A 25,977-nucleotide genomic window follows, 5' to 3' on the forward strand; every position below is an offset into this window, starting at 1 on the left:
AAACTACTCAATTACAGTAGTGAGTAAATGTAATTCATTACTTTCTACCTCTGCCTTATGCATATTTTACTGATGTATTCCAATTTATGTCTTTTCACCATCTTACAGTAACTAATATTGTTTTTGAATAATGTTGATAACCGGATTGTACTCCAACATTTGTTAGACATAAATCTGTTGTATAGGACACAAAAGGACAAGCTTTAAGCTATAATTAAAAATATTTTTACTCATAAAATGTCAATGTAAAAAATGTTAATCAAGTACAATTCTTGACACATTTATTATGGAATTCTACAATACAGAAATTTGCTATATACTTTTTTAATCACAGATTTCCCATACCCTCTTTAAGCGCCATGGCAAAGTGGTCAACCATTAACCAACAGTGTTTTGGATTTCAGGTCCAGACGTAAGGATCATTGCATTAAAACTTTGTTTAGTTTCTTATCTGATCCTTGATTTTTTTTACTTACTTGTGTTTAGTTTTAGATGCCAGTGCATTAAGGTTGGCTGGCCCTCCCCATACTGTCCCAAATACATCTTTTTCAGTTCTTAGGGCCTCATCCATAGAGAGCTCTCTGCCAAACAGCACTACCTTCTTCACAGCCCTGATCACTGGGGCCGTACCATTTGTGTACTGGCTAAGCCACTGCTCTGCATGCATTAGAGCATCATCGTCACAAACAGTTAACATATCATCGACTAGTCCAATCTGCCTCCCATAGTCTGGATCAACCTTCTTTGCACCACTGAGCAATTTTAAGGCATTTTGGCTTCCAACAATCTGGACGAGCCTTGCCGATCCACCCCATCCAGGCACCAAGCCCATGTGTTTATGGACAAACTGGATCACAGCATCAGATGTCATCAACCTGTCAGCAGAAATACAGGTTTCTAAACAGATGTAAACTGAGCAGCATTGTATTGCATCCAGTACTGGCCATTGATTCATTTTACCTGAAGTCACAGGCAGTAGTAAGTTCAGCACCTCCACCCAATGCTTTTCCTTCAACCAGAGCCACAGAAATAAGTGGCAACCTAAACTGAAAAAGACAGGTCAGCTTGCATGTACCAGCTTGTTTCTCCATTTAATAGCTACATGAAACAAAGCTATGGTTTCTCACAGACCAACCTTAGCAGCCTTGTTAAAGTCTTCTGCATAAACATGCACATCTTCATACCATCCTAAAGCAAAAATACAGTTTGGATTGATCATCAAAGTTGATTTGCTGAAGGAATTTAGAAAAAAAATGCCAAGAGAAGAAACAGATTGACAGATGACTTTAGAACGACAGAACTGCTCTCTAGTGCAACTGCATTTGATTATAGGCTAATGCTATATTTCCCTCATGCTAATATATGCTGTTTTCAAATTTCCACTCACTAAGCCTAACATTTTTGTGACCGCTAGCAACCTGAGATGTTAAAGGCTTGTACATGCATTCTCCAAGGCAAAATAAGCCACCTACCACCTTTTTTTATTAAAAGATCAAGACACTTGAATGAGAAAGCTAAGTACTCCTTTGCGCACACAGAGAATTCCAGATATGTTCAGATGTTACAATACTTTGCCAAGATACTAATTGGTGTTGTTCCTAATCCAGTGTCTATGGTTAGAAGACACCCCTGTAACAGCAGCATTTGTGGTTGTGGATGTGAAAACACAGTGCTACCAACTGAATATTGTACCCTGTACCTGTGGGTTTGATATTGCTCGGACTGCATTGAGATCAGCCCCAGAGCAAAATGTTCCAGCAGCCCCTCTCACAATAAGACCTTTTCCTTCAGTCCAAGTTTCCAGCTCACTCACTCGTTCCTCCAATTCAATCATCATAGTCCCTGAAAAAGACAGTCTAGTCAAATAATGAAAACAGATGGAAGTGGAAACTGGTGATGTGCCACATTATGCACCTGAAAAGGCATTCATTAGAGATGGATTATTGACAGTCATCACTGCGATGCCAGACTCTTGCTTCTGAAGATCTATTGAGCCTCCTGAAAACTGCTGAAACTTATTTAAAATCTCCTCCTCCTGAGGACCACTTTTCTTACAGTAGAATATTTTCTGCTTGAGAAATCTTCCCAGAGCATTTCTCGTTTGAAATAAAGGATGAAAAGTTCCAAACAAAGCCATTCTGAAGAGACAAAAGGAAAGTTTGGATGGATTAATTAAAGGGTACAGAACAAACTGGATAAATTCAGAAGCCATTGCATCTGTTCTTTGTTTCCTGAAAACACAAGTCTGCTTAGATTAAGCAAGGGGAAAAGCTAGCTTAGTGGACAGTTTACCTGACTGACTGTTAAGTAAAGGATCTCTTTAGGCTCCCAGTTTCCAAATCCATCATTAATTTTCAACAGGATTTTAAAGAATCAGTCTTTTGGGGGTTTTTTTCTGGCAGTAGTCAAAACATCGAACTTGCTGGTTCAAGCCCCACCATTGCCAAGTTGCAACTGTTGGACTCCTGAGCAACCGTCAATTGCTTAAACTGTATTCAGTGATAAGTGTAAGTCGCTTTGGATCTGTGTGGGGTTTTTGTATCTGTTGGTCCTGGATTTTGTAAAGTTGCTTTGAGACAATGTCTATTGTAAAAAGCGCTATATAAATAAAGTTGACTTGACTTGACATAGGAATGGACATGACTGCTGTGCTGCTCACTGCTTAACTGTCGTCCTGCTACCTTTTAAAAACAGGCAACCATTCATGCCTGTTTTAAAAGCAGAGCAAACTATTTCACGTAAATAGAAGTTGGTTTTAATTAAAATATTCTATTAATTATAGTTAAATAATATTGCAAAATACCAATGTCCTAATATTGCAAATAATTTTACTATCAGGGTTGTTTCTGGCTCTGTAACTTTTACTGCCCAAGGACAGCTTAATAATTTTGTCCATAATCCTAACATATTACTTTTTGCAATTTTTCCAACCAATAGGGATACATTTTATAATGGGAAATGCTGCAATTAGCATACTTTTTTACTATTTTTAGTAGCATAAAATCTAGACCTTTTCTTAATATATTTAGTATCCTAAAACATTTTGAATAACCAATTCCTTTTCTATATCCTTGTTTATGTAACACAGGGGTCTCAAACTCAATTTACCTGGGGGCCGCTGGAGGTAGAGTCTAGGAGCGGCTGGGCCGCATCAAGTATTCCACAAAAAAAGGGTTTCAGGTATTCCAAACAAAAGTACAACTGATCCAAACTTCTCAATCTTTATTAATAACAGTTCAGAACATGAACAATTCTTCAGAACATAGGCTTCTTTTACCTACTCTTTGCTGCCAGAGACCTAAAGATCCATTATTCCCAGAATTGTCTTACATCTTGAAGGTTTTCTTTGGGTCATTTAGTGAAAGTCACAACACTTGTAACCGTGACTTGTTTTGAGTTAGGAGATCTGCAGTAGGATGTTGTTTGGTATTTGTTAGTGATGAAAAGAAGGCTGCTCTATAGAATCCACAATTAATGCCAACTTCAGTGGTTATACAGTTTGAAAATGTTTTATGGGATGGTCTGTACTAAAATAACACATTACATTCCTAAATGCTTTAAATGTTCTATCAACATGTTTTTTCTATTATATTTTAATAAAAAACAACTATTGTGAGATATATCCACTTGTCCTGTTTGCATTACACAGGAGAGACCCCCCCTATTGTTAAGAATTTTTTTTACTAACACAAGTAACGAAGTAACGTTTACTCTGAGTACGTTTTAAATTGTAAAAATTATTTAAAGTAGTAGTACTTTTACCTGAGTACAATATTTTAGTACTCTTTTCACCTCTGCCCAATACCTGAGTGTTTGGGATATTATTCAGAAAGCCCTTTCTATATATTCTGAGAGGAATTTGAAAATGTTTTCATTGTTCATAGCTTTTTTGAGCACTTCGTTTTTCTTATCATTATTAAATTTATCTCTCAGGTGTTTATGCATTTCACATTCATAAATAAAGTGATCTAGATTTTAATCTTTTTGTTTACATCCTACACATCCTTCTGCTCTACCAAATCTCTCTGCCACTGAGCTAACTCTGGTGTCCATGTTACTTCACCTCTCTTAATTCTTAATATCAAGTGCATTGTCTGTTTTATATATTTTAAATTCTTGCTCTTTTTGATTAAATTGTTCTTGGTAAATTTGTTTTCTTTTGCGATCGCACCTTTCTGTCCTCTGTATCTTGCACTGGCTGACAGGATATATTTTCCTTCCACTTGGTGTCGCTCTGAATCACGTTTCAGCCAAGTGACGTTGCTAATACGTTGCTAAGTGAAAAAATAATGAGTTGCGCAACGACTCGGCAAAATAGGTGCGTGTGAGAAACCCGCGCGGGCCGCACTAACAATGAACTTTCACGTTATGTCGGGGGCCACAACTGGCCCGCGGGCCGCGAGTTTCAGACCCCTGATGTAACACATACATTTTGTTCATATTAATGTGTACAATGTCAACACATTATTATCGAGTACTGAGATAATGGAGAAGAATGCCTTTATTTGTCATATGTACATACAGTATACAGGTGTACAGTACGAAGAAATTCTTTTTTTCCACATATCCCAGCTCTTTTGGAAGCTGAGGTCAGAGCACAAGCTCAGAATATAATTCTGTACATTTCTTTTAGTACACAAAAAAGTATCCTGTAACAGTTCTGCCGAACACATGCGGACGAAACACCTCAGAGATCATTTAACATCAGGTAAACACTATGAAATGAAGAGCTGTATTATTTGTAAAGTATATTATAGTATGTGTCGAGCACTATGTCAGCTACTTTTGTCCAATCTAATAACAAGAACTAAAAACATTACAGTATTAAGTTTTAAAAACTAATTTTACATTTTGAAATTATGACATTAACTGTAAAATTACTGGTTTAGCATTAACTAAGACAGTTAGCTTGTTAGCCACCGACCTTGAGTCCTGTTTGGTGCCGTCTGTAAAACAGTCCGACAAGTCCTGGATCTCAAACAATAGTTCCTGTTTGAAGGTTAGCCTTTACAGACGTAAATATTGAAACAGCAAAAATAATAATCATTTATATTATTATTATTATTATTATTATTATTATTAGTTCCAATAGATTAGGGTACATTTTCAGAATCTCGTAACATTACACAGCTTTAGTTGTAAAGAGAATAAATTCCAAAATCGATCTTGCCATACATTTAGATGTAAACAAAACCTGCATTTAACACCAAATTGTGAAACTCTAAAACCAATTTAGTGTTACATACAGGTCAAGTTTAGAACAGGGCAGTTGTAGCCTAGTGGTTAAGGTACTGGACTAGTAATCAGAAGGTCGCTGGTTCAAGCCCCACTACTGCCGGATTGCTGCTGTTGGGCCCTTGAGCAAGGCCCTTAACCCTCAATTGCTCAGACTGTATACTGTAACTGTAATGTAAGTCGCTTTGGATAAAGGAGTCTGCTAAATGCCAAAAATGTAAATGTAAGCCCCACCACTGCCAGGTTGCTACTGCTGGGCCCTTGAACAATGCCCTTGACCCTCGATTGCTTAGACTGTATACTGTAAGTCGCCTTGGATAAAAGTGTCTGCTGAAAATGTAAATGTATGGCAAGATCGATTTTGAATTTTTTTTTTTGGGGTCTCTATGGACCATGTTGTAATATATTGATGTAATATATTGATGTATATCAATCAGGTTTCCACTCCATTGCAAAGAATCACACACTTATTTATTCACTTATACCAAGGGTCCTGAGTCCACCTTTCACATGTCTTTAGAACCTGAGAAGAAATTCCTTCTGGTACCTGGTACCTGAAAAAGACCCATGTGAAGAACACTAGAGGTGAGAATCAAAGTCTTTTGGGCACGTCACTAAACCAGCTGCTGTATCTAGTCAACCATGTCATCTAGATTACATTACTAATAGCTTAATTACACTTTAGTATACTCACAGATAAGGTAGCAAGGTGTATAAGCCTGATCTAATTGTAATGCAACCCCATTTCTGGTAAAGTTGTAAAAAAATAGAACCTGTGATTTGTTAATTCTCTTTAACCTTTCTGAACATACTTACCTTTATCACAGACATGTTTTGGCAGGTCAACCTGGTTACTATACATACAATTGTGGATATATTCAGGGAATCGGGAAATGGTATTTATAGGGCAGGGTCGTAAACCATTGTTCACTGTGCCTGACATGAGAAACTGTCAGACTACTGTGATAAATATAGCCACGTAGGCTTGGTAGTATATGTTGTCACCTAACAATGTTTTCTGCTGCACAAAATGCAATCTAAAACTATTAATTAAAGAGAAAGCCAAACATCAAGTTTCGAGTTCTCTGGGCCTGAGCTCATTTTAGATGGACCATAAGACTGGAAATTTGTGCTATGTGTGCTGTGGTCAGAGTCCACATTTCAGCTTGTTTTCAGAAAAAAAACAGACATCAATGTCTTCATGTGTTAAAGTACCATTAAAACAGAGGCCGTATGTTGGGATCTTGGAGAAACTTATGTTGCCATCAAGGCAGCATCTTTTATGGAGAAGTCCATGGTTATTTCAGCAAATAAGCAAAAAGGGCAAAAATTCCAATTGCAAAACCACAGGTGGTGTCTGTTGCCTCTATCCCAACTTTTGTGAGTGTGTTGCTGGCATCAAATTTTGATTTTGTTTATATTTACAAAATTACATTGTTCAGTAAGAGCACTGAAAATCTTTTTCAGTTAAATAAAGATTCAGGACAATTTAAAATGCCATCTTTATTGCTTTTTCTACAAGTTTTTCAGGATTTTGTAATACTGGTTGACTAAAAGTTGTATACAAAGCTCCAATACAAAAATGGTCACTTTAGGAGGCAGTCAATTTTTATTTTGGCTTGACTTTTATGTCTTTGCCTACTGGGGGGAATTAATTAACTTGACAGTTGAAGAGTAGTAGTAAAAAGAAATTTAATGAGAGTACTTTAGTTCCAGCCCACTAGCTAGGGATTGCTTTGCTACAACAATAAAATGATTATGGAAAAGCTTGTGCCTATTAAAAAATAAATGTGTAATGAATAGAACAATGGCAAGCAGCAAGCAATCCATACAAAGCATGCTTTTTGCAAGCAAGAGCTAGTTGTGGTTTTAATTTGATCCAATCTTCAGCCTAGTGCTCTGTACCCAATATTAGGTGACCTTTTTCAGTACAGTTTATTGTTTATTGGTGAGGCCCTTTATTGACACACAGACACAACTAACAGAAAAGAAGAATTTGTGTATGTGTCTACTTCAGGAAAGTGACGCAGTATTTATATCATCATTAGGATAGGATTTCTGGCACCAAAGCACACCCGCTATTTTAGTCTGAGGTTTCCACATTGCAGCCAAGGGTTAGGTGTCCTAGGGTTTGTGCTTTGCACGTCTTAATGTTAACCCACTCCAAACAGTCTGGTAATCTGCTGAATATGCATCCTATATGCTGAAATCAAAAAGCTTAAATGATACCTTAAGGTGTCCAATAAAAGTTGTTTATTGTCTGCATGTCTGCCCTGGTCATGTTATGTTGCTCTTATGTATTGCATTTGAATAATTAATAGAAGATAAAGGTTGTAAAGGTTATGCTTTAATAGGTTTCACATGAGAGGATGGAGTTGATATATAATACATGTCTTATTAATATGAGTCAACCATTATGACAAGAGTGAAGTATAACAAATCATTTTAGTCAAGTAAATCAGCACTAGCTTTTAGATATGGTAACCAACATCTGGAGGCACCTAAAAGCATGAGAAAATGTATCAGCAGTAAGTAAGAAAATTGTTTGTTGGATAACGCAGCTTTTGGTTAATTAAAAAAAGCTGCAGCTATTTAATGACTGGAGAGGTAAATATATACAGATCTGCTTTATATGCCGATGCTTCAGCACAAATTTTACTGATAAACTGCAACTAAAAGTGAGAATTAATTGAGAAATGTGTTAAATTGCAAGTCATTGGCAGTATATACAAAGGTAAACAGGAAGAAATCTAGAAACATTTTGTCTTTGAATACATTGTTTTTAGCTGTAGTGTGACTTCCATTAGCTATGCTTTTAAATCTTTTCTCACATGATGACTGTCTCTGTGTGAAATGCAGAGTAGGTGGACAGTTCCTGTGAGCTATAGATTGTGAGCTGTGTTGTTGGTGAGGAAGAAGGGGAGGATGTAGATGAGGTCGAGGAGGAACGGTTGGCCCAGCGTGAGGGTAGCCGCCTTTTTGCAGGACAGGCCGGTCGGGAGAAATTCTTCTTTGGGGTTTCTGTGGATTCTTTGCTATGCTGTAGAGACAAAGGTTGAAATTATCTCACTGTTTAACATGAATATCCTAAATATATCAAGCAATGTCTGTTTTTTAGTTCAACCTACAATGCTGTAAATGCTTTGCATTTTAAGAAAAGATAAACAAACTTAATCCTAGTTTTAGTGTCTAATGCCCTATCAGACTGGCTCATTTTCAGCAGTATACAAAGTAATCTACAAAAAACATCTGTGCAGAGAGCTCTGCTGGCCAAATGTAGATATTTTGGTAATTGCACCACAAGCTTTTCCTCATGCCAAAAGGCAATTTCCAAATGGCCACACATTAAAGGTTTGAATTAAAAACTTGGAAACTGTGCCAAATGTTGTGCTACTTTTTTTATTTAAAAGCTTAACATGCTTCACTTTGAACTAAATAGTTTCTAACACTGTTGTGTTGTGCAATAAGCAAATATTTTCTTGTGGATTTTATCATAAAAAATCTTTAATAGTGCTGTTAGATGTTTTGCTATTTTTCCTGGTACATTCTAAAAATTTCCAGATGTGTGAAGAAATCTACAGTAATTACAAACAGTATGAAAAAGAGCAGAACAAACTACACCTGCATCTCATACTTCACGCTCTGAATAATCTGCTGTGTGGATGAAAGAGTTTTTTTTTATTATTAGCATTCCAGTAGGCGCTGGGGAGGCACAGCGGTTTATTACTCCAGCCCACCACCAATTAAATCCAGATTTAAATCTCAGCAGTGCAGTTGGCCAGCTGGGTGTCCCCATAGACAGTCCAGGCTATTCCTGCTTTGCGCCCAGACCTGCCGTGACCCTGACCATATTAAAGCGATTAATGAAAATAAAATAAAATTAAACTATTCCAGTATGATATTATGAGGTTTTACTACTGTATCCACACAAGTTCTTGTTTAAGATCAGGTACTGACCTTTACTGTAAACTGTGCTTCTTCGTGAGCTACCGAATGGTGATGGGAGGTGTGTGTGACTCTTTGACTGGAACTTGGCTGGATTTCTAACAAGTTTAAAAGCTCCATAAGGTCCTCCTCCCGCCCTGGACTGGATGGCAGTTGCTTGTCTTCATTGGATTGTCCCAAATTTTCATAATTCTTTAAAATCCTCTCTACTGCTCCGTAGTTAGAACGGGACTCCATTGGTCGTGGGTAGGCAGCCAGAGTTGAAGGTTTCCATGGACTATCATCTAAAACTCTTGACCTTGGGTTGGGCATGTTTTTGAATTTTGCATCAGCAGGATGCCGTGTAGATTTAGTTTCAGGTGAATGCAGATCTGAGCTGGCAGACTTCACTTTACTAAACTCTTTTTGGTACATCGGAAGTGATGAACATGTGTCCAAATCAGCTTGAACCATTCTCATACTTGGGTCACAATGAGTAATGTAGGGTTGCCTGTTATCTGTATGTGATGACATCCATTCAGCGTTTAAGTCGTCTTGCTTTACTGTTGGATGGTGGAAGAGTTCAGATGTAACATTTATTGGTTTAACATTCTGTTGCACAGCTGGAACGTGAGAACTGGATTTCTTTGTTTGGTTCTGTATCCCATTGGTAGTCTCTGTGGACTTGCACTTTGAATACTGCACCTTAAGATCTGATCTGAGCTCGTCTGTTGTACTGTCCTTAACATACGGTAATGGACTGGCAGTTGTATTATCGAATGTACAGTGTGTATCAGTGGAGCTGAAACTGTCCTCATCGCACTTAAGTCCCATGCCTGCCTGAAAGAGTATGCGGTTAAACTCAGCCGTCTTCCGCTCCAGTGTCTCATTTCTACGGCAGACATTTGTACTGACCGTAGGTGACGCTGTCTTTTGAGACTGTTGCAGTAAGTCAACAGACATGCTCTTATGTGGTGAGTCCAGGAGATTAGGTTCTCCAATCAGGTTTTGTCTTTTGTCTGCATCCGTAACGTTCTGCTTGCAGTCAGATCCTGTGTTTAGTATATTAACCTCTGAGAGGCATTTTTGGATAGGCACATATGTGGAGGACTTGCTGCTGCCAAACCTGCTTCCATCACAGGACCACCGGCTCTGGCAGCAGTTGATATTGCACTTGGAATCACGAGGCACTGATCCAGGAACAATCCCAGAGTCGGTCAGAATCTTTCCCTCGTTCTCCTGTAGCATTGCTTCAAATCTTCGCACTATGGAGGGGCTGTTGCACTTCCTGTGTATGCACGGGTTTTGACACCTTTTGTAAATCTGTGGTTCCGATGCACTGGGTTCTATTTCTATTGAAATGGGGCTGGTCACATACCAAGATGTGCTTCGAAATGGAATTGGAGGGGCATCTCTTTTCTTTATGGGTAGTTTAGTGTGACCTTCAGTGCTGACAGAATTTTCTTTAATGTTGTCCGGGTTAATCCATTCTTGCTTGTCCAGGGCATGAGGATCTTCGCAGCACATGTTAAAATCTGTGTCACATGTTTCCAAGCCATTTTTGTCGTCCACGTTAGCATCTTTTGGAAAGAAAATTGACTCGATGTGGCTTCTGAAGTAGAATGATTAAAGGAACATACAGAACATTACTCCATGAAAAAAATGTAGATATTATTCTGTGTAAGGCATTACTGGTGATAATGATAATGTACCTCTTTTCATCAGACCTCCTTATGATTTCATCCTGGAAGCTGCACAGCTCCTCACTTACCCTAGCAATTTCTTTAAGAGCCTGAGGCAAATAAAACACATGAATAAATTACATAACTAAAAATCAAATAAATGTAAATGTAATTGTTACACAGTGCTGCCAGGAACACTTACAGCATTGAGAGCCATTGTGTTCTTCTTCTTATCACTTGCACAGTTCATATCCATGCTCTGAAATCTTTGGAAGGAGTTCAACAGATTCTCATGTCCATCCAAAGTAGGCACGTTCCAAAGATCGTTACCCAGACACCCATGCAAAATGTTCTCCAGCTCTGCAATGTTAATGGCTTCCAGTTCACCAGGCTTATACTTTTCAGAACTACTCTGGTTTGATGGCTCACTCCGAACACTGGAGTGCTGGTCACCGGGTTCACTGCTGTTATGACTGGAATCAGTGCTGTTCTGCATGCGAAGTTCATAGTAACTGCTGCTGTGGGCCTCTGAAGGGTCAGTTGGAGTGCTAGACCCAGTGCTTCCAGAATGTGTGTTGAGTCTTATAGTACTGGTTTTTACAGCATTGTTTGGTCGAGCAGAGCTTCTTTCTCGGTGAGTCTTCACTTCATTACATAGCTGAAACAGGCAGACATGTGATACATGTAGCTGAAGCCAAAATACAGAAACAATAACTCAAGACAGATTGTTTTCTTCATCAGGTTTTATCTTGGTTCTTTATTGGCTTTGACTCTGGATTATAAGATCATGGTTATTGGTAAATGCTTACTTTATATTTAAAACGCCTTGTTCGCCGCTCAGGTGGTGCAGAGGTAAAATACGCTAGCACACCAGAGCTGGGATTTCGAATACATTGTATCAAATCTCAGCTCTGCTCCAGCTGGGCGGCTATATGAACAACGACTGACTTGTTGTTCATACAGCGTGGGGAGCCGGATAGGGCTCATAACTGAGCGAATTATGACTTCTGCTGGCTGTGAGTCGAGAAATAATGCAGATCAGGGATCAGGCTCTCCGTGCACAAGGCTGATCCGCATATGAACTCGCCTTGTGCAGGTGAAAAGATGCAGACGGCTACTACACACATGTAGTGACAGTCTCGCTCTCCTCAATCAAGGCAGGGGTCAGCTCCAGTGGAGAGGAAGCATAACGCAATTGGGTAAAATTTGAACATGCTAAAAAAGATCGAGAGAAAAAACAGCTTGTTCTACAATTTCAGCTCTAAATTCAGTTATTTTGTGCCATTAAACAGCTAATCTTTTTTTTTTTCAAAGCATGCTAGTATTAAATCCATTCTACCAGAAACACCCCTGAGGTTCAGTAATTTTATTTCCTGTTCTTGTTCCTGTTCTTTCTACCACTCACTAAAAGCTAAGAACTGTAACAAAGCTAATAATAAATCATTTTGTATCAATTAGAAGAAAAGATTTAACAGCATTTTGTGTCTCCTGTGAGAGTTTATGGGCTGTCACATCTGATTCTGGTTATGACTCTCGCTACTTTAAGATGAAACTCATTTAACAGGAGATTTACTTCACAAAATAACCTTTTACAAATACTTCCAATTTATACACAGCTGGAAATCATTAGAGGGGTAGAAAATAACTTTTGGGGTGTGGCAGCTCGTTTCCTGGGCTCGGCATCCATCTGCAGACTCACCTCTTCAATCTTTTGCTGCATGTCCCTCAGCTGACACTCCCACTCCTTCCTCTCCAAGTCGAAGCGCTCCAGAAGCTCAGATTTCTCCCTCACCCAGTCTCTCTCACTGTTCTCCAACCGACAGCGCAGGTCCATTGCTGCAGTGTGGGTGTCTGCCAGCAACCTCCTTTCCTCCTCTCGCTCCCTCCTCAGTGTATCACTAGTCTCTGAGCTTTTAACTTTTCCTTTGGCCTCCAACTGCACAGAGACAGATTCAAGAACTTGATTAGTCTCATAGGAAGACAATTGTGTGTGTGGAGGGTATTTTAAGGAAAAGGCAAAAAAATAAATAAATGAAATGTTAAGGGGAACAGGTTTTTGTGTTATTTATATTGCATGAGCATTGCAAGGTGCTTTGTGTGCCTTTTTCTGCAATATGGGTAAAATTAAAGTGTGGCTCTTTACATATTTCATTCAGTTTACTAAATTTTAAACAATAGTGCCAGACAGTTGTGCACTTAATTCTGCTTTTCATAACCACATATAAACAAGCCACAGCCTTAGTGAATTGGTATTTGAACCATCAGTCTATTTTATTTGTAATATTTGTATCTCAAATAATACAAGACTGACGTGAAGGAGTTTAAATCCCAAACAAATACAGAAGGCACATTGCGTTATGTGAACTTAGCCAATGGGGAGACACTAGAAGAAAGGCAGGAATACCCTGGACATGGCTCCAATCTTTATTTATTTATTGATTGAAAGTCATGTTTTACACTTTGGTTACACTCATGACAGGAACGGTAGTTACTCATTACCCAAGATTCATCAGTTCACACAAGGTTATATCGAAAACAGTCGTGGACAATTTAGTGTCTCCAATTCACCTCACTTACATGTCTTTGGACTGGAAGGAAACCGGAGCACCCAGAGTAAACCCACGCAGACACGGGGAGAACATGCAAACCACAAATTCATGCAAAATGTGCTTTCTGGCATGAAAGTGTATAAATAGCTAGGTGAACTTGTTTTTGCACTGTAATGGCAGTAGAATTGAATGTGTATTGTGTTTACAGCGAGTATATTAAGGGTAAATATACAGTAAAAGAAAAGATGGGGCATTTGCATAAAATAAAATAACAAATTTGATACATGTAACACATTCATAAAGTTGGGACAGAAGCAAAAGAGGAGTTATAGAATATTTCAATTACAGTTTTGAAAGAACTGTATTGGCTAGCCCCATTGGCCAGGTTGTCACTGTTGGGCCCCTGAGCAAGGCCCTTAACCCTCAATTGCTCAAAAAACTGTGTTCAGTCATAATTGTAAGTCGCTTTGAATAAAAAGCATCTGCTAAATGCTAAAAAAGTAAATGAAAGATTCCACAAGCAGGTCAACTGGTAACAAGTGAGAATATGATGACTGGTTATAAAACAGACCAGCAAGCTAAGATAGGACATGGCTCATTACTTAGTACTAAACTTTGTGGGTGTCATCATGAACATCATGAAACTCAAAGAGAAAGCCATACATCAATTATTTGAAGAAAATCCACAGAGTTTTTGTACCTGAGTTCATTTCAAACAGACAGTAGAAGTGTGTGCTGTGGTCAGATGAGTTCACTTTCCAGCTTGTTTATGGAAAATAACTGAAAATTATTTATCAGTCCCAAAGATGAAAAGGACTATCCAGACTGTTATCAGTTCAAGGTTTAAAACCTAACATCTGTCATGGCATAGGCACCAGCGCTATGGCATGGGTGACTTGTATTTGTGTGCACATACCATTGACTTGAAAGTATATACTGACATTTTTGCGGGGCAAGGTGACATCTTTTCTCAGAAAGTCCATGATTATTTCAGCAAGACAATGCCAGGCATCATTTTGCACACACTACCACAGCAGGTCTTTGTAGACACAGTGCCTGTGCTTGACTGGCCTGCCTGCAGTACAGATGTGTTTCCTTATTGAAATTAATATGATTGTAATGACTAAATATAGTATTTGATATGTATGTCATTTGCTGTTGTGGTAGGTTCATTTTAACTGGTGATTAAAATGATCATCATCATTAATATGGGCGAAATAGTTGACTAAAGCTATGTATTATATTACAAAAAAACTTTATGGCCGTGTATTTTATTGCTTTGCATTACGTGATCAAGCTTTAAGTCAACATTAGGTTTATAAAGCTATCCTATCTTATCTTAAACACAAGTTACGCAAATAAGACACTTATTTTCAAGTTTTTTAACCAGATCCTATCAGTTACCAGCCAAAAAACTGGTTAAACGCTTTAATTCGTTGTGTCTGAAAGTGCAGGAGTTGTTTCACATTTTTACTTGTCAAGACCAAACAAAAGCAATCCATGAGGTCTAGGGAAACATAGTAAATTAAATGTGTTTACCACCAAGCCATTACTTCTGTTCCATTACAACACTGCTGTTAAACCCCAAACAACTTCCATATGTTAAGGAGGACAAGCTTAATTTAACCACAAAATCTTTGCCCTTGATCTAGCGAAACACCAGAGTTACATGGAAAATGAGGCATGTCCTTGACGTATTTAAGTCACATTTGAGCACTTATGATTTGTTCAAGAACAACAATGAACATTCCTCTCTCCTAGTTTAAAAAGAGAAGACTGTTACAGTGGGGTAATGAATAACATCCAGGCAACAGTATCAGATTTCTAGTAAAACTAATATTACTTTGTACTCCATTAGATGGGAAATGCTCATCATGAGCAAGATGGTATTTTTTCAGCCAGTTGTAAGGTATCAATTGGCATCCACATCTAAAAGTTTAAATTATTTTAACAGTGCATGAGGACGTGGCGAGTTATGGTCTTTCTACTACTATAGATCTTGTGACTGTAGCAATGGCAGGTGTTAAAAGAGCCGGGTTCTTTGACATGATTTGCGTATCCATTTGACCTGATTCTAAAATTGAAACCCTGGATTATTTTTAGGAATTCTGTGTCTCTCTCCTCAACACCAGAGGCACTTAAACATTTGGATGTGACACAATACTTGAGAGTCAAAAAGCTGTTAACAGCTTTAAATGTAGCCATGTATCAAAGCTTTTTTTAATATCAGTGCAAGTAATTATTAATAAATGATTTGTCTTTGTTTTATAGCTGAAGCTACATATTATAGAGTTTATGGTACGCATTTCAGTTGTTTACTATTCACAAAATTTTGCAGACAGCTTGTAAAGTTCAAGGAGAGTTCAGTGATTGAACATCTGACCCGAAGCACAAACAAGAACAGAAGTAGAAAAGCTTTTTAAAAAAATAATACCAGATTTAAACAAGGCCTGTAAAGATCTAAAGGATCAATGAAATGTTAGGACATGGCCTTGAACTGCATAAATTCCCCTAACTCAATAAGCTCTGTGTATTTACAAACTAAAGACATGTGGATTGTCTCAGCATTTATTTTGTGCCATATGATCAGCCTTAGGGAAAACTTCTGTGACTTTAAAGCTCTGTTTAAAATATGATTAATGCTGTGGCTGTTTAACTGAGTCTCTGTCTCCGAGTGTCACAGAGGCAGTCCTCTATAAATAGACACCAAGACCAATACTTTAACATCTCACATTCCTAAGAGGGGCAAACAAGAGTTCACCACCTCTATTTAAAAATAAAATTGTAAAAACATTTTCTGGCAAATGCATTGACCATGAAGGCGTAGCAAACCTAAGCCACTCATTGCAGCCACTGTCTAATCTGTGGTAGGATGTGGTTTGCAGTGAAAACAGCTTTTATTGTTTCACTTGACTCTTTCCTGGATTCTCTTCTTTATACCATCCAGTACCTTGGCTTGGTATGTTCTACCAAACACAGATATTTTCCATAATTCTTTTAGGGAAACAAGTGCAGCAATGGTATTTTGAGTCTGGCTAAGAACAAAGAAAATATCTTGACTGTCTCGATGGAAAACACTGGTAAATCATCACAGCCCACGATATTTTAAGCCTTAAAGGGACCTGTGATTGCTTTCTAAATGGGTAAATTTGACCTTGTATATTTCACACTATGCCACAGTTATAAATACCTGGTGACATGTTGATGTCTACATGTCTATATGTAGATTTTATCCTCTTCTAATATAAAGTCATGTGGTCGTTAACTTGTGAAAGTCTTTACCTGCACAAATGACCAGGCCTATACTGCATCTTAAACTCCACAGCAGTCACTGTTTAGCAGTCCCATTTAGTCACAGCAAACTAGCACACAAAGGTAAACAAAAGAATGGAGGCTAACCTACCAAGCATATGATAACAGTATAGAAATATACACTTACTGGTCACTTTAACAGGAACATTGCTAACACTACACTAAGGACTCCATTCTTATACTGGGTAAACCAACATAAACCAATAACTAAAAAGTTCTTTAAACTTTATGTTGGCATGACTGCGACATTAAAAGCTGCAGATTAGTCAGCTGTGCCTTAAAGCTGCATTCCCTCTTCTACCACATCCCAAATGTGTTCCACTGGGTTCAGATCTTGTGACTGGAGAGGCCACTGAAGTACACTAAACTCATTGTGAAGTTTGTGTTGCCTGTTTAATATTATTTGTGCTTTGTAACATGGTGCATTACCATGCTGTAAGTAGACATTGTTAAATGGGTAAATTGTGACCATAAGAACGTACATGTTCAGCAACAATACTCATTTAAACAATGCTTGATTTGTATTGCAGGGCCAATGTGTGTCAACTGTTGACACAAGGCAGACTGGGTGCATAGTTTTATGCTGTTTACACCAAGTTAGATTTGTTAGACCTTAGATCTGCATGTCACAGAAAATATGTAGGATTAATCAGTCCAGACAACATTTTTCTGTAGCCTCAGATTTCTGTTCTTGACAAGAGTGGAATCCAGTGTGATTTTCAGCTGTCGTAGCTCTTAGACTTAAAGGTTTAATGAGTTGGGCATTTGAGATGCTTTTATGTACACCGTGCACGTATCCCATTCTGGCTGAAAAAGGTCATAAACTAGCATCCACTCCCTGACACACGACTGCTTCTTTACACCAGCCATTAAGTGCGCAGTTAGGCCAGTAGCACAGCTGATCAAAAACTCTCTGCATTGGTGGGCCAGCAAATTAGACTGCTGTACACCTGAGCACCAAAGGAAGTTGGGTAAAGAGGTACACTGGCATATTCATGTAAATATTCAGTCAGCCAGTCAGATGGCTGCAGCCCTAAGCATAAACTTATCCAGACGCCAGTTAAAAGCTTCAGTCCATGTGAACATAAAGTATCAGAATGTGGGGTGTAATCTGAGTGACTCTGTGGCATGCTGGTTGTACAGTGTAAGAAACTACTGGGACTTTTACACAAAACAGTCTCTGTAATTTAGAATGCACAATATGCTAAACCTTAAGGCAGAAGACCATATTGAGTTTACTACCGTTTTCCAAAGAACATGATGTTTTTATATCCCAGGACTTCCTGGCTGTGTTACGTCCAACCGTCCAGCATTCCACAGTGCTATTCTTTTCCATCTCCTTGTTCTGAACTCTACACTGCAATACTGTATTAGGAGAGCCTACCAATGACACTCTGATAATACTGCATAAACCACCGGAGGTGATTAAAACCACTCGGACTGAGGATGATAAACACACTAGACAGTCTTGACTTTATCTTTATGAGGGTGTTTGAAAGAAGTGGAAGTGTTCTCTTTGTATGGGGCCATTAATTTATGTCTGCAGTTTAGCAGACAATGGCTAAAAGGTTGGAGGAAATCTCTAAAAGACCACTTGGGTTTCATCACCAGTCTTAACTCTACATAACAGTACTTAGGGCAGGGCAGTTGAAGTATATTAAACATCTTTAAAAAGTATTCTGACTTTTTATATATCAGCTATGGAAATGCATGTCTCCTGCAGGTCATTTGGTTTGCTTATTGTAAGTGTGTAGGACTTAGTAAGTAGCAGAAGTAACCACACTCACCAAATATTTAAAGCTGCAGTATAAAATGTTTTGGGATTTAAATATTTGGAGACATCTCTGGGAATATGCAGGAATATTCAACTGCAAGTAACTGAGCTGAGATCCCCTCAACAAGTACAAATTAATTCAAGGGTTGTGAATAACATTCAGGTTGTCAAGTTATGAATGAATCTAAAAACCTTTTGTTGAAGCTGATCCGACAGCTAATTCTGTAATATTTTACACTTTCCAGATGACTCAGTCTTTTAAGACAATAATAGTATAATAAATAATAGTATAATATATATAGTAAAATATAATATTAGCATAATAGTATATGTAGTATATATAGTATGATATAATAAGATATAGAAGATATACTTTATTTGTCATATAAACATATACAGGTGTACAGTACAATGAAATTCTTTCTTCGCATATCCCAGCTTGTTTGGAAGCTGGGGTCAGAGCGCAGGGTCAGCCATCGTACGGTGCCCCTAGAGCAGACAGGGTTAAGGGCCCAACAGTGGCTGCATAGCTGAGCCTGGATTTGAACCGCCAGTCTTCCAGTTGATAGCCCAAAGCTCTACCAACTAGGCTACCACTGTCCCTATTTTTAATACTTGTGTAACTAAAAATAAAAGTATTTCTCTTTAATAACTGAATATCATTAATGTTTACATTACATACTGCATCTTATTAACAACTGTTTAACATTGAGATTTCTGATCCTAATCTGTGACTCGAGACTATCAGATAGATGTGTAGTTTTGGTTGCTTTAGTGTGACCCTAACTATGACCTTTGACAGTGTGATTTGCTTACAGGTCAATTTAGTGGGGAAAAAACTGTCCACTGATGTTGCTCTTCTTGCACATAATATTTCTGAAGTCAAACACTGAGCTAAAGTATTATTGCCATATCAGATTCCACTTACTAGCATTGCGTAATAATAGACTCAATGTTCCCATCATGGCAGGAATGTTTTGAAATGGCAGGGAACCCCTCTCCGCCCAACCCAGTATATTTAATTCCCCCAATGTTCAATTCATGACAACGACCTTGGACCAAAGCCACTGGTGATCACGACTGTCACCAACAATCTGGGCATTGCAACTTCAAACCACAAACATCACATGCTTGAAATACCTGAGCAATCCTGCATTTTAACTCTGCTCGTTCCAGCTCCCACTCTCCCCGATCCTTTATGTACTGCAGCTGGAGCTCACTGTGCCTACTCTCTTCACTTTTCACCTTCAACTGAACCTCGTCCAGCACCGTCCTCAGATCCAGCAATATCCGTCTGTTCTCTCCACCCTGCAAAAAGCAAAGCAAACAATGAATCTTTCATACGATCAATTATAGAACAAGCTGAGGTCGGTCATTCGAGTGCGAATCGATTACTTGTACGTCTGCCATTTCTCTCAAAAGCATTTCTTTCTCCTTCATCCAGACGTCCTTCTCCTGGACGTGGCGCCTCCTGAGTTCCTCGAACCTCTTTTTGAGTCGCAGGTGCTCACGTGTTTGCAGCTCGTGCGTGTCGGGTGCAGGTTGCTCGAGCTGAACCCCACGATGAGGACTCGGACTCGGACTCCGTGTCCTGCTTTCCTCTCTTATGGAATAAGGCACAAATTCCCAAACGTGCGTCTCGTTTAAACCTCCATTATGAAAACCTAACCCGTTTCCGACGGCACTCCACATCTCTTGAGCAGTTTTGAGTTAAATACGAAAAGGTGAGCTTGTTTTACACGACATGACTCTGCGGTCCTCATTTGACTCGTTAGCTTATTAGCTGAACTCGTCTTTGCCTCGTTAGGTGTGCGCGCGCCACCGGGCGCATTTGCTCTCTCCCCCCCCCCCTGCTTTTACTACTCAACCCCACCGGTCAGCCACTACGCATTTCAAACTTCTCTACTACTTATATTCCGGGTTTAGTTTTCAACACGCCGAGCCAAATGAAGCACGTAATCCCTTCAGTAAACAGAAAGCGACACCGACAGTGTCCAGACCTCAACACACTGAAGCAAGACTGGATTTATTTATACGCTCTGCAGCTATCCAAACCCTCCATTACCGGTGTAAATTATATTACTAAGGAACGGAGACAACCGTACCACGGTCAGCGAGGGTACTCTCTAAAAAATGCTGGGTTGTTTTTTTGCTGCCCAAACGCTGGGTTGAAGCAGTTGGGTTTCATGGCTGGGTTATTTCGAAGCCGTTGTAAAATCCCCGATATACGCACACCTATGACCGCCTCACATCATTCCATATTAATACGCCACTGAAAAGAAAAAGTACAAACTTGGTTGAACACTATTTTAAGTCATGTACTATACATGGAAATGTCCAGATTATTATAAACAGTAATCCTAATCATTAAGCGGGTATTTCGTCCAAGAAATAGTGTAATAATGTTTGTGGAGGAATGTTTATTGCGAATGTAACGTTCGACCTCATGTTGCCTAGCAACATGGCACACTTTTAACGGACTACATAATGTCGCGGAAGAATGCTTTTTGTAAGTGTTTTTTGTAAATAAAATCATTTATAAATTGAACATTGTTGTATTTTATTATATTTTATGTTGTCCGCTTTGTGTCGTGCCAAAACATCCTTCCCCGTGATAAAATCGCAGTAACGCACGGTCTCTCGTGGCTTATTGCTTTATTCAAATAACCCAACTGTTGGGTTATTTTCTCAACCCAGCACTTGGGTTACCATGTCCTGTTGCCAATGGCTAAATTCCCTTAAGAATATGAAGGTACAATTGTAACGGCCTGTGTTGCCAGATTGGGCGGATTTTATTTGAAACTGGTGGGGATATTGGCAGGTTTCAGGGTATCACGACATTGCAAATAAAAATATTTAAAAAGTCATTAATTTTTTAATTAGTTATCTGTAAGATATCAGCAGTTAATTAGTATAATGTTTTTTATGAGTATGTTTGGGCGGTTTTCCATGCATTTTGGCGGATTTTGAAATACGTTTTGACACTAGCAATCTGGCAACCCTGGTAACGGCACAGGAACGGCAATTTGGAGATTTGAGGTGTTTCCAGTTTATTTTAATATTTTAAATGCTAATAAAAATAAACTATAAACTAGATGTTTGAAACCGCTACATACATACCTAGGGGCAATTAAAGCAGCCAACTCACCTTCCGTGTGTTTTGGGAGGTAAAAGGAAACCCAAACAATACGCAAAACTCTTCAATCCTGAAATCAGGATAAACCCATGTCCTCAGGACCCATGTCATCAACCTTGCCTCCGGCTATTTTCTGTGAGGAGTTTGGCATTTTCTCCATGTCTGCGTACTCTGGTTTCCTCTCTCCTGCTTCGCAAATGCATGCCAGTATGTGGACTGACTATTGCGATTAAGTAAGTGTACTGGTGTGTGTGTGTGTGGTAAATAACTAAATTTTGGTTCGAAAAATGTGTAATAATTTAAAAACAACCCGCATGTCATCCTAGAGCATGGTACAATGTAAAGCATCAGTCTGTAGCAGACAAATGTAATATGTGTGGTATAAGTTCATAACATAGTTTTCACTCTGCTTTTTGTTGTTAAATAGCCTAACAATTAATAGTGTAGCACTGTTTTCCAAATCTAACAACCAAACCCAAAATCAGCAGCAGAATCCCTGCAAACCAGCTGCACTTTTAAATAAACACGTCGTTGCTTTTTCTAGAGGCGTAGCATTACTGTCCACTGCAGCGCTAACAATACAGCTATAACCAAAACAAAGCATTTAACATGTTTCTTACCAGATAACAGCGCACTCTTCACAGCCAGAAAACTGTACAATGTGTTCAAACCGAGTACAAGATCCTGAGTAAAACCATGCAAACTCTCCCACACAGCTGTTACAGTGGTTCTGATGACGCGAGTGTTCAGAGGGAGTATCAAAACATGAAGCTCCCGCCCCAGAAATCACATCGCTGTGTTAACTGATCAGTTCAGCTCCACAAGTTCTCCTGGGTTTGCTCAAACGATCTAGTTTTTCTTTGTGTAATGGCTATTTGCTATTTTTCACTAGAAATAGAGAATAGTTTGAGTAGTGAATTGTTCAGTCCATGATAAAAATTAAGCCATTAACATCCAACACACATAAACAGCCTACCATAAAATACTAAGCAGACACTTGACCAGTGGCGGCTCCTGCCAAATCTCTCAGGGGGGGCAATTGTTGCGATGATGGCCAAGGTGACCCGTTCAATGGGTAAATTAAAGCTTAAATAATTAACATCTTAAGTCATCTGTCAGTTTGCCCTCACAAATAACTTTGAACATGGAGAGAGACCAGCTTTACCATTAATCATAAAATGAAGTAAAGCCTTCACACTAACAATTTAATTCAGTCTTCATCAGATAGCATTTTATTTTAGGTGCAGCAGATCCAGAATAAAGATTGGCATCGGGGCTGATGTGCGATGAATAAAGAAGTACAATTAAACAATTGGGGAGATACAATAAGTGCAATCACAATTCACAATTAAAAAATTACATTACTTACTTTTAATTTACGTGTAACATATGATGCCCCCCCCCCCCCCCCCCCCCCTTGTAGATACTTGATGTTTAAATTTGGTCTGGGTGGCCCTAATTCTTAAGTTGCTAATTTATCCTGATTACACGATGGAGTTGCTCCGAACTGAGGTGATGGTAGTCATGGTGACGAGATCGAGACACCAGGTTACGTAAGTGCGAGCCCTCCCGGAACCCATTCAGATTGTATTGCAGTGTCTGCAGTTCGAAAAAAAGAGCCTTAACATGAGTCTATGAGAGCAATCCGGGGCGATTTTCAGTCAGACTGAAGTCGCCCCAAAAGGGGCGGTACTGTACGGAACACAACTCGATTTGACCTTGACAACTTGACCTCGATTTCAAATCAGCATGGCTAGAGGTAATGTTCCTAGTAAAAAGAGGATTCTTAGTTGGGGTATAATGACAGGACCATAAACCTGATTAGGATTTGTTAAGAATAAATAAACAAATAATACAACCCCATGCTGGTCAGTTAATAAAGACCTAAATTACACGCTATGGGTTAAAAATAATCAAAGCCCCCCAAATATCTAGTCAGCAGTCACCTCTTACCACAAATAACCATTACTGAATAACCTCTGTCCCTTTAAATAGTTCATAAGTATAGTTCATCACTTAACTTAATAATTTAACATGCTAAAATGCAAAAAGGAAGCACTATATCAACAGTATCCATAAACCCCATAAATTCCTCTGAGCTTAAGCTCTTCTAATATGGACTGGCACAAAGTGAAACCAGTGGGTCAAACAAGTCCACTTTAAAATTGTTTTTGGAAATAATGAACGGTGTATTCCTCTGGGCCAAAAATGATGTCCAACTACAGTGTATCACAAAAGTGAGTACACCCCTCACATTTCTGCAAATATTTCATTATATCTTTTCATGGGTCAACACTATAGACATGAAACTTGGATATAACTTAGAGTAGTCAGTGTACAGCTTGTATAGCAGTGTAGATTTACTGTCTTCTGAAAATAACTCAACACACAGCCATTAATGTCTAAATGGCTGGCAACATAAGTGAGTACACCCCACAGTGAACATGTCCAAATTGTGCCCAAAGTGTCAATATTTTGTGTGACCACCATTATTATCCAGCACTGCCTTAACCCTCCTGGGCATGGAATTCACCAGAGCTGCACAGGTTGCTACTGGAATCCTCTTCCACTCCTCCATGATGACATCACGGAGCTGGTGGATGTTAGACACCTTGAACTCCTCCACCTTCCACTTGAGGATGCGCCATAGGTGCTCAATTGGGTTTAGTCCATCACCTTTACCTTCAGCTTCCTCAGCAAGGCAGTTGTCATCTTGGAGGTTGTGTTTGGGGTCGTTATCCTGTTGGAAAACTGCCATGAGGCCCAGTTTTCGAAGGGAGGGGATCATGCTCTGTTTCAGAATGTCACAGTACATGTTGGAATTCATGTTTCCCTCAATGAACTGCAGCTCCCCAGTGCCAGCAACACTCATGCAGCCCAAGACCATGATGCTACCACCACCATGCTTGACTGTAGGCAAGATACAGTTGTCTTGGTACTTCTCACCAGGGCGCCGCCACACATGCTGGACACCATCTGAGCCTAACAAGTTTATCTTGGTCTCGTCAGACCACAGGGCATTCCAGTAATCCATGTTCTTGGACTGCTTGTCTTCAGCAAACTGTTTGCTGGCTTTCTTGTGCGTCAGCTTCCTTCTGGGATGACGACCATGCAGACCGAGTTGATGCAGTGTGTGGCGTATGGTCTGAGCACTGACAGGCTGACCTCCCACGTCTTCAACCTCTGCAGCAATGCTGGCAGCACTCATGTGTCTATTTTTTAAAGCCAACCTTTGGATATGACGCCGAACACGTGGACTCAACTTCTTTGGTCGACCCTGGCGAAGCCTGTTCCGAGTGGAACCTGTCCTGGAAAACCGCTGTATGACCTTGGCCACCATGCTGTTGCTCAGTTTCAGGGTGTTAGCAATCTTCTTATAGCCCAGGCCATCTTTGTGGAGAGCAACAATTCTATTTCTCACATCCTCAGAGAGTTCTTTGCCATGAGGTGCCATGTTGAATATCCAGTGGCCAGTATGAGAGAATTGTACCCAAAACACCAAATTTAACAGCCCTGCTCCCCATTTACACCTGAGACCTTGACACATGACACCAGGGAGGGACAACGACACATTTGGGCACAATTTGGACATGTTCACTGTGGGGTGTACTCACTTATGTTGCCAGCTATTTAGACATTAATGGCTGTGTGTTGAGTTATTTTCAGAAGACAGTAAATCTACACTGCTATACAAGCTGTACACTGACTACTCTAAGTTATATCCAAGTTTCATGTCTATAGTGTTGTCCCATGAAAAGATATAATGAAATATTTGCAGAAATGTGAGGGGTGTACTCACTTTTGTGATACACTGTATCTCATGTTTATATGTCCACATACATTTGGCCACACAGTATACTATATATATATATATATATACCATGAGCTGATGGACACTCCCTTTCCACAACATTGTGAAGTATGTCTATAGGAATTTGTGTCCATGAAATAAGAGCAACTGTGAGGTTGGGCCCACGATTGATGTTCTGATTTGTTCCTAGGGTGTTCAGGAGTATTGAAGTCAGGGGTTTATGCAAGCCACCGAAGTTCCTTCACACCAAACTCATTAAACTATGTCTTTATTAATCTTACATTAAACTGCATACTGACACACTCAAACTGGAGCAGGAAAATTTCTTCCTCAAACTGTTGCCACAAAACATAAAATACAGTCAATAATTTATATATATATATATATATATATATATATATATATATATATATATATATATATATATATATATATAGACTGTGGCTGAAATAACTAAACTTAATAATTATGAGGGGTGTCCACATACTTCATGGCTGCAGCTTGTTGCAAAAATGGGAAAGGGGGATATTAATTCTCCTTTTGTTTTAACAAGG

The 25,977-nt window shown here is 39.1% G+C and overlaps 2 protein-coding genes and 1 long non-coding RNA gene across 5 annotated transcripts in view; 1 reads left to right on the plus strand and 2 right to left on the minus strand.

Annotated features, from left to right (window-relative positions):
* Positions 1–3: 3 nt before the first annotated feature.
* Positions 4–4,936, minus strand: echdc1 (enoyl CoA hydratase domain containing 1). 2 transcript variants are annotated; one of them, XM_062991303.1, is made up of 6 exons: positions 4,925–4,936; positions 1,915–2,138; positions 1,700–1,842; positions 1,136–1,188; positions 961–1,041; positions 4–875 (listed from the first exon to the last, which is right to left on the minus strand). In XM_062991303.1, exons 2-6 carry the CDS (start codon positions 2,135–2,137, stop codon positions 473–475), a joined length of 903 nt encoding a protein of 300 aa, XP_062847373.1. In that variant the 5' UTR covers position 2,138; positions 4,925–4,936; the 3' UTR covers positions 4–472. The 2 variants fall into 2 exon arrangements, with proteins under 2 accessions (XP_062847373.1, XP_062847372.1); XM_062991302.1 differs by lacking the exon at positions 4,925–4,936 and adding an exon at positions 4,172–4,222.
* Positions 4,352–8,178, plus strand: LOC134309891 (uncharacterized). Its single transcript, XR_010011234.1, has 3 exons — positions 4,352–4,708; positions 5,756–5,820; positions 8,095–8,178. It is a non-coding gene; the product is annotated as an uncharacterized LOC134309891 (long non-coding RNA).
* Positions 7,563–25,977, minus strand: part of mtcl3a (MTCL family member 3a) — a 19,088-nt gene continuing 673 nt past the window's right edge. The window contains exons 1-7 of one of the 2 annotated variants that reach the window (XM_062991298.1): positions 19,872–20,296; positions 19,617–19,784; positions 12,541–12,777; positions 11,044–11,499; positions 10,872–10,951; positions 9,193–10,771; positions 7,563–8,275 (exon numbers count right to left, since the gene is read on the minus strand). In XM_062991298.1, the coding sequence (XP_062847368.1) occupies positions 8,063–8,275; positions 9,193–10,771; positions 10,872–10,951; positions 11,044–11,499; positions 12,541–12,777; positions 19,617–19,784; positions 19,872–20,168 (3,030 nt within the window). In that variant the 5' untranslated portion in view covers positions 20,169–20,296 and the 3' untranslated portion in view covers positions 7,563–8,062. Of the gene's footprint in view, positions 8,276–9,192; positions 10,772–10,871; positions 10,952–11,043; positions 11,500–12,540; positions 12,778–19,616; positions 19,785–19,871; positions 20,297–25,977 lie in introns of those variants that run through there. The other variant, XM_062991299.1, reaches the window with a different exon arrangement.

This window comes from Trichomycterus rosablanca, chromosome 3 (genome assembly GCF_030014385.1).
Source record: "Trichomycterus rosablanca isolate fTriRos1 chromosome 3, fTriRos1.hap1, whole genome shotgun sequence".
In the NCBI taxonomy this organism is placed as follows: domain Eukaryota; kingdom Metazoa; phylum Chordata; class Actinopteri; order Siluriformes; family Trichomycteridae; genus Trichomycterus; species Trichomycterus rosablanca.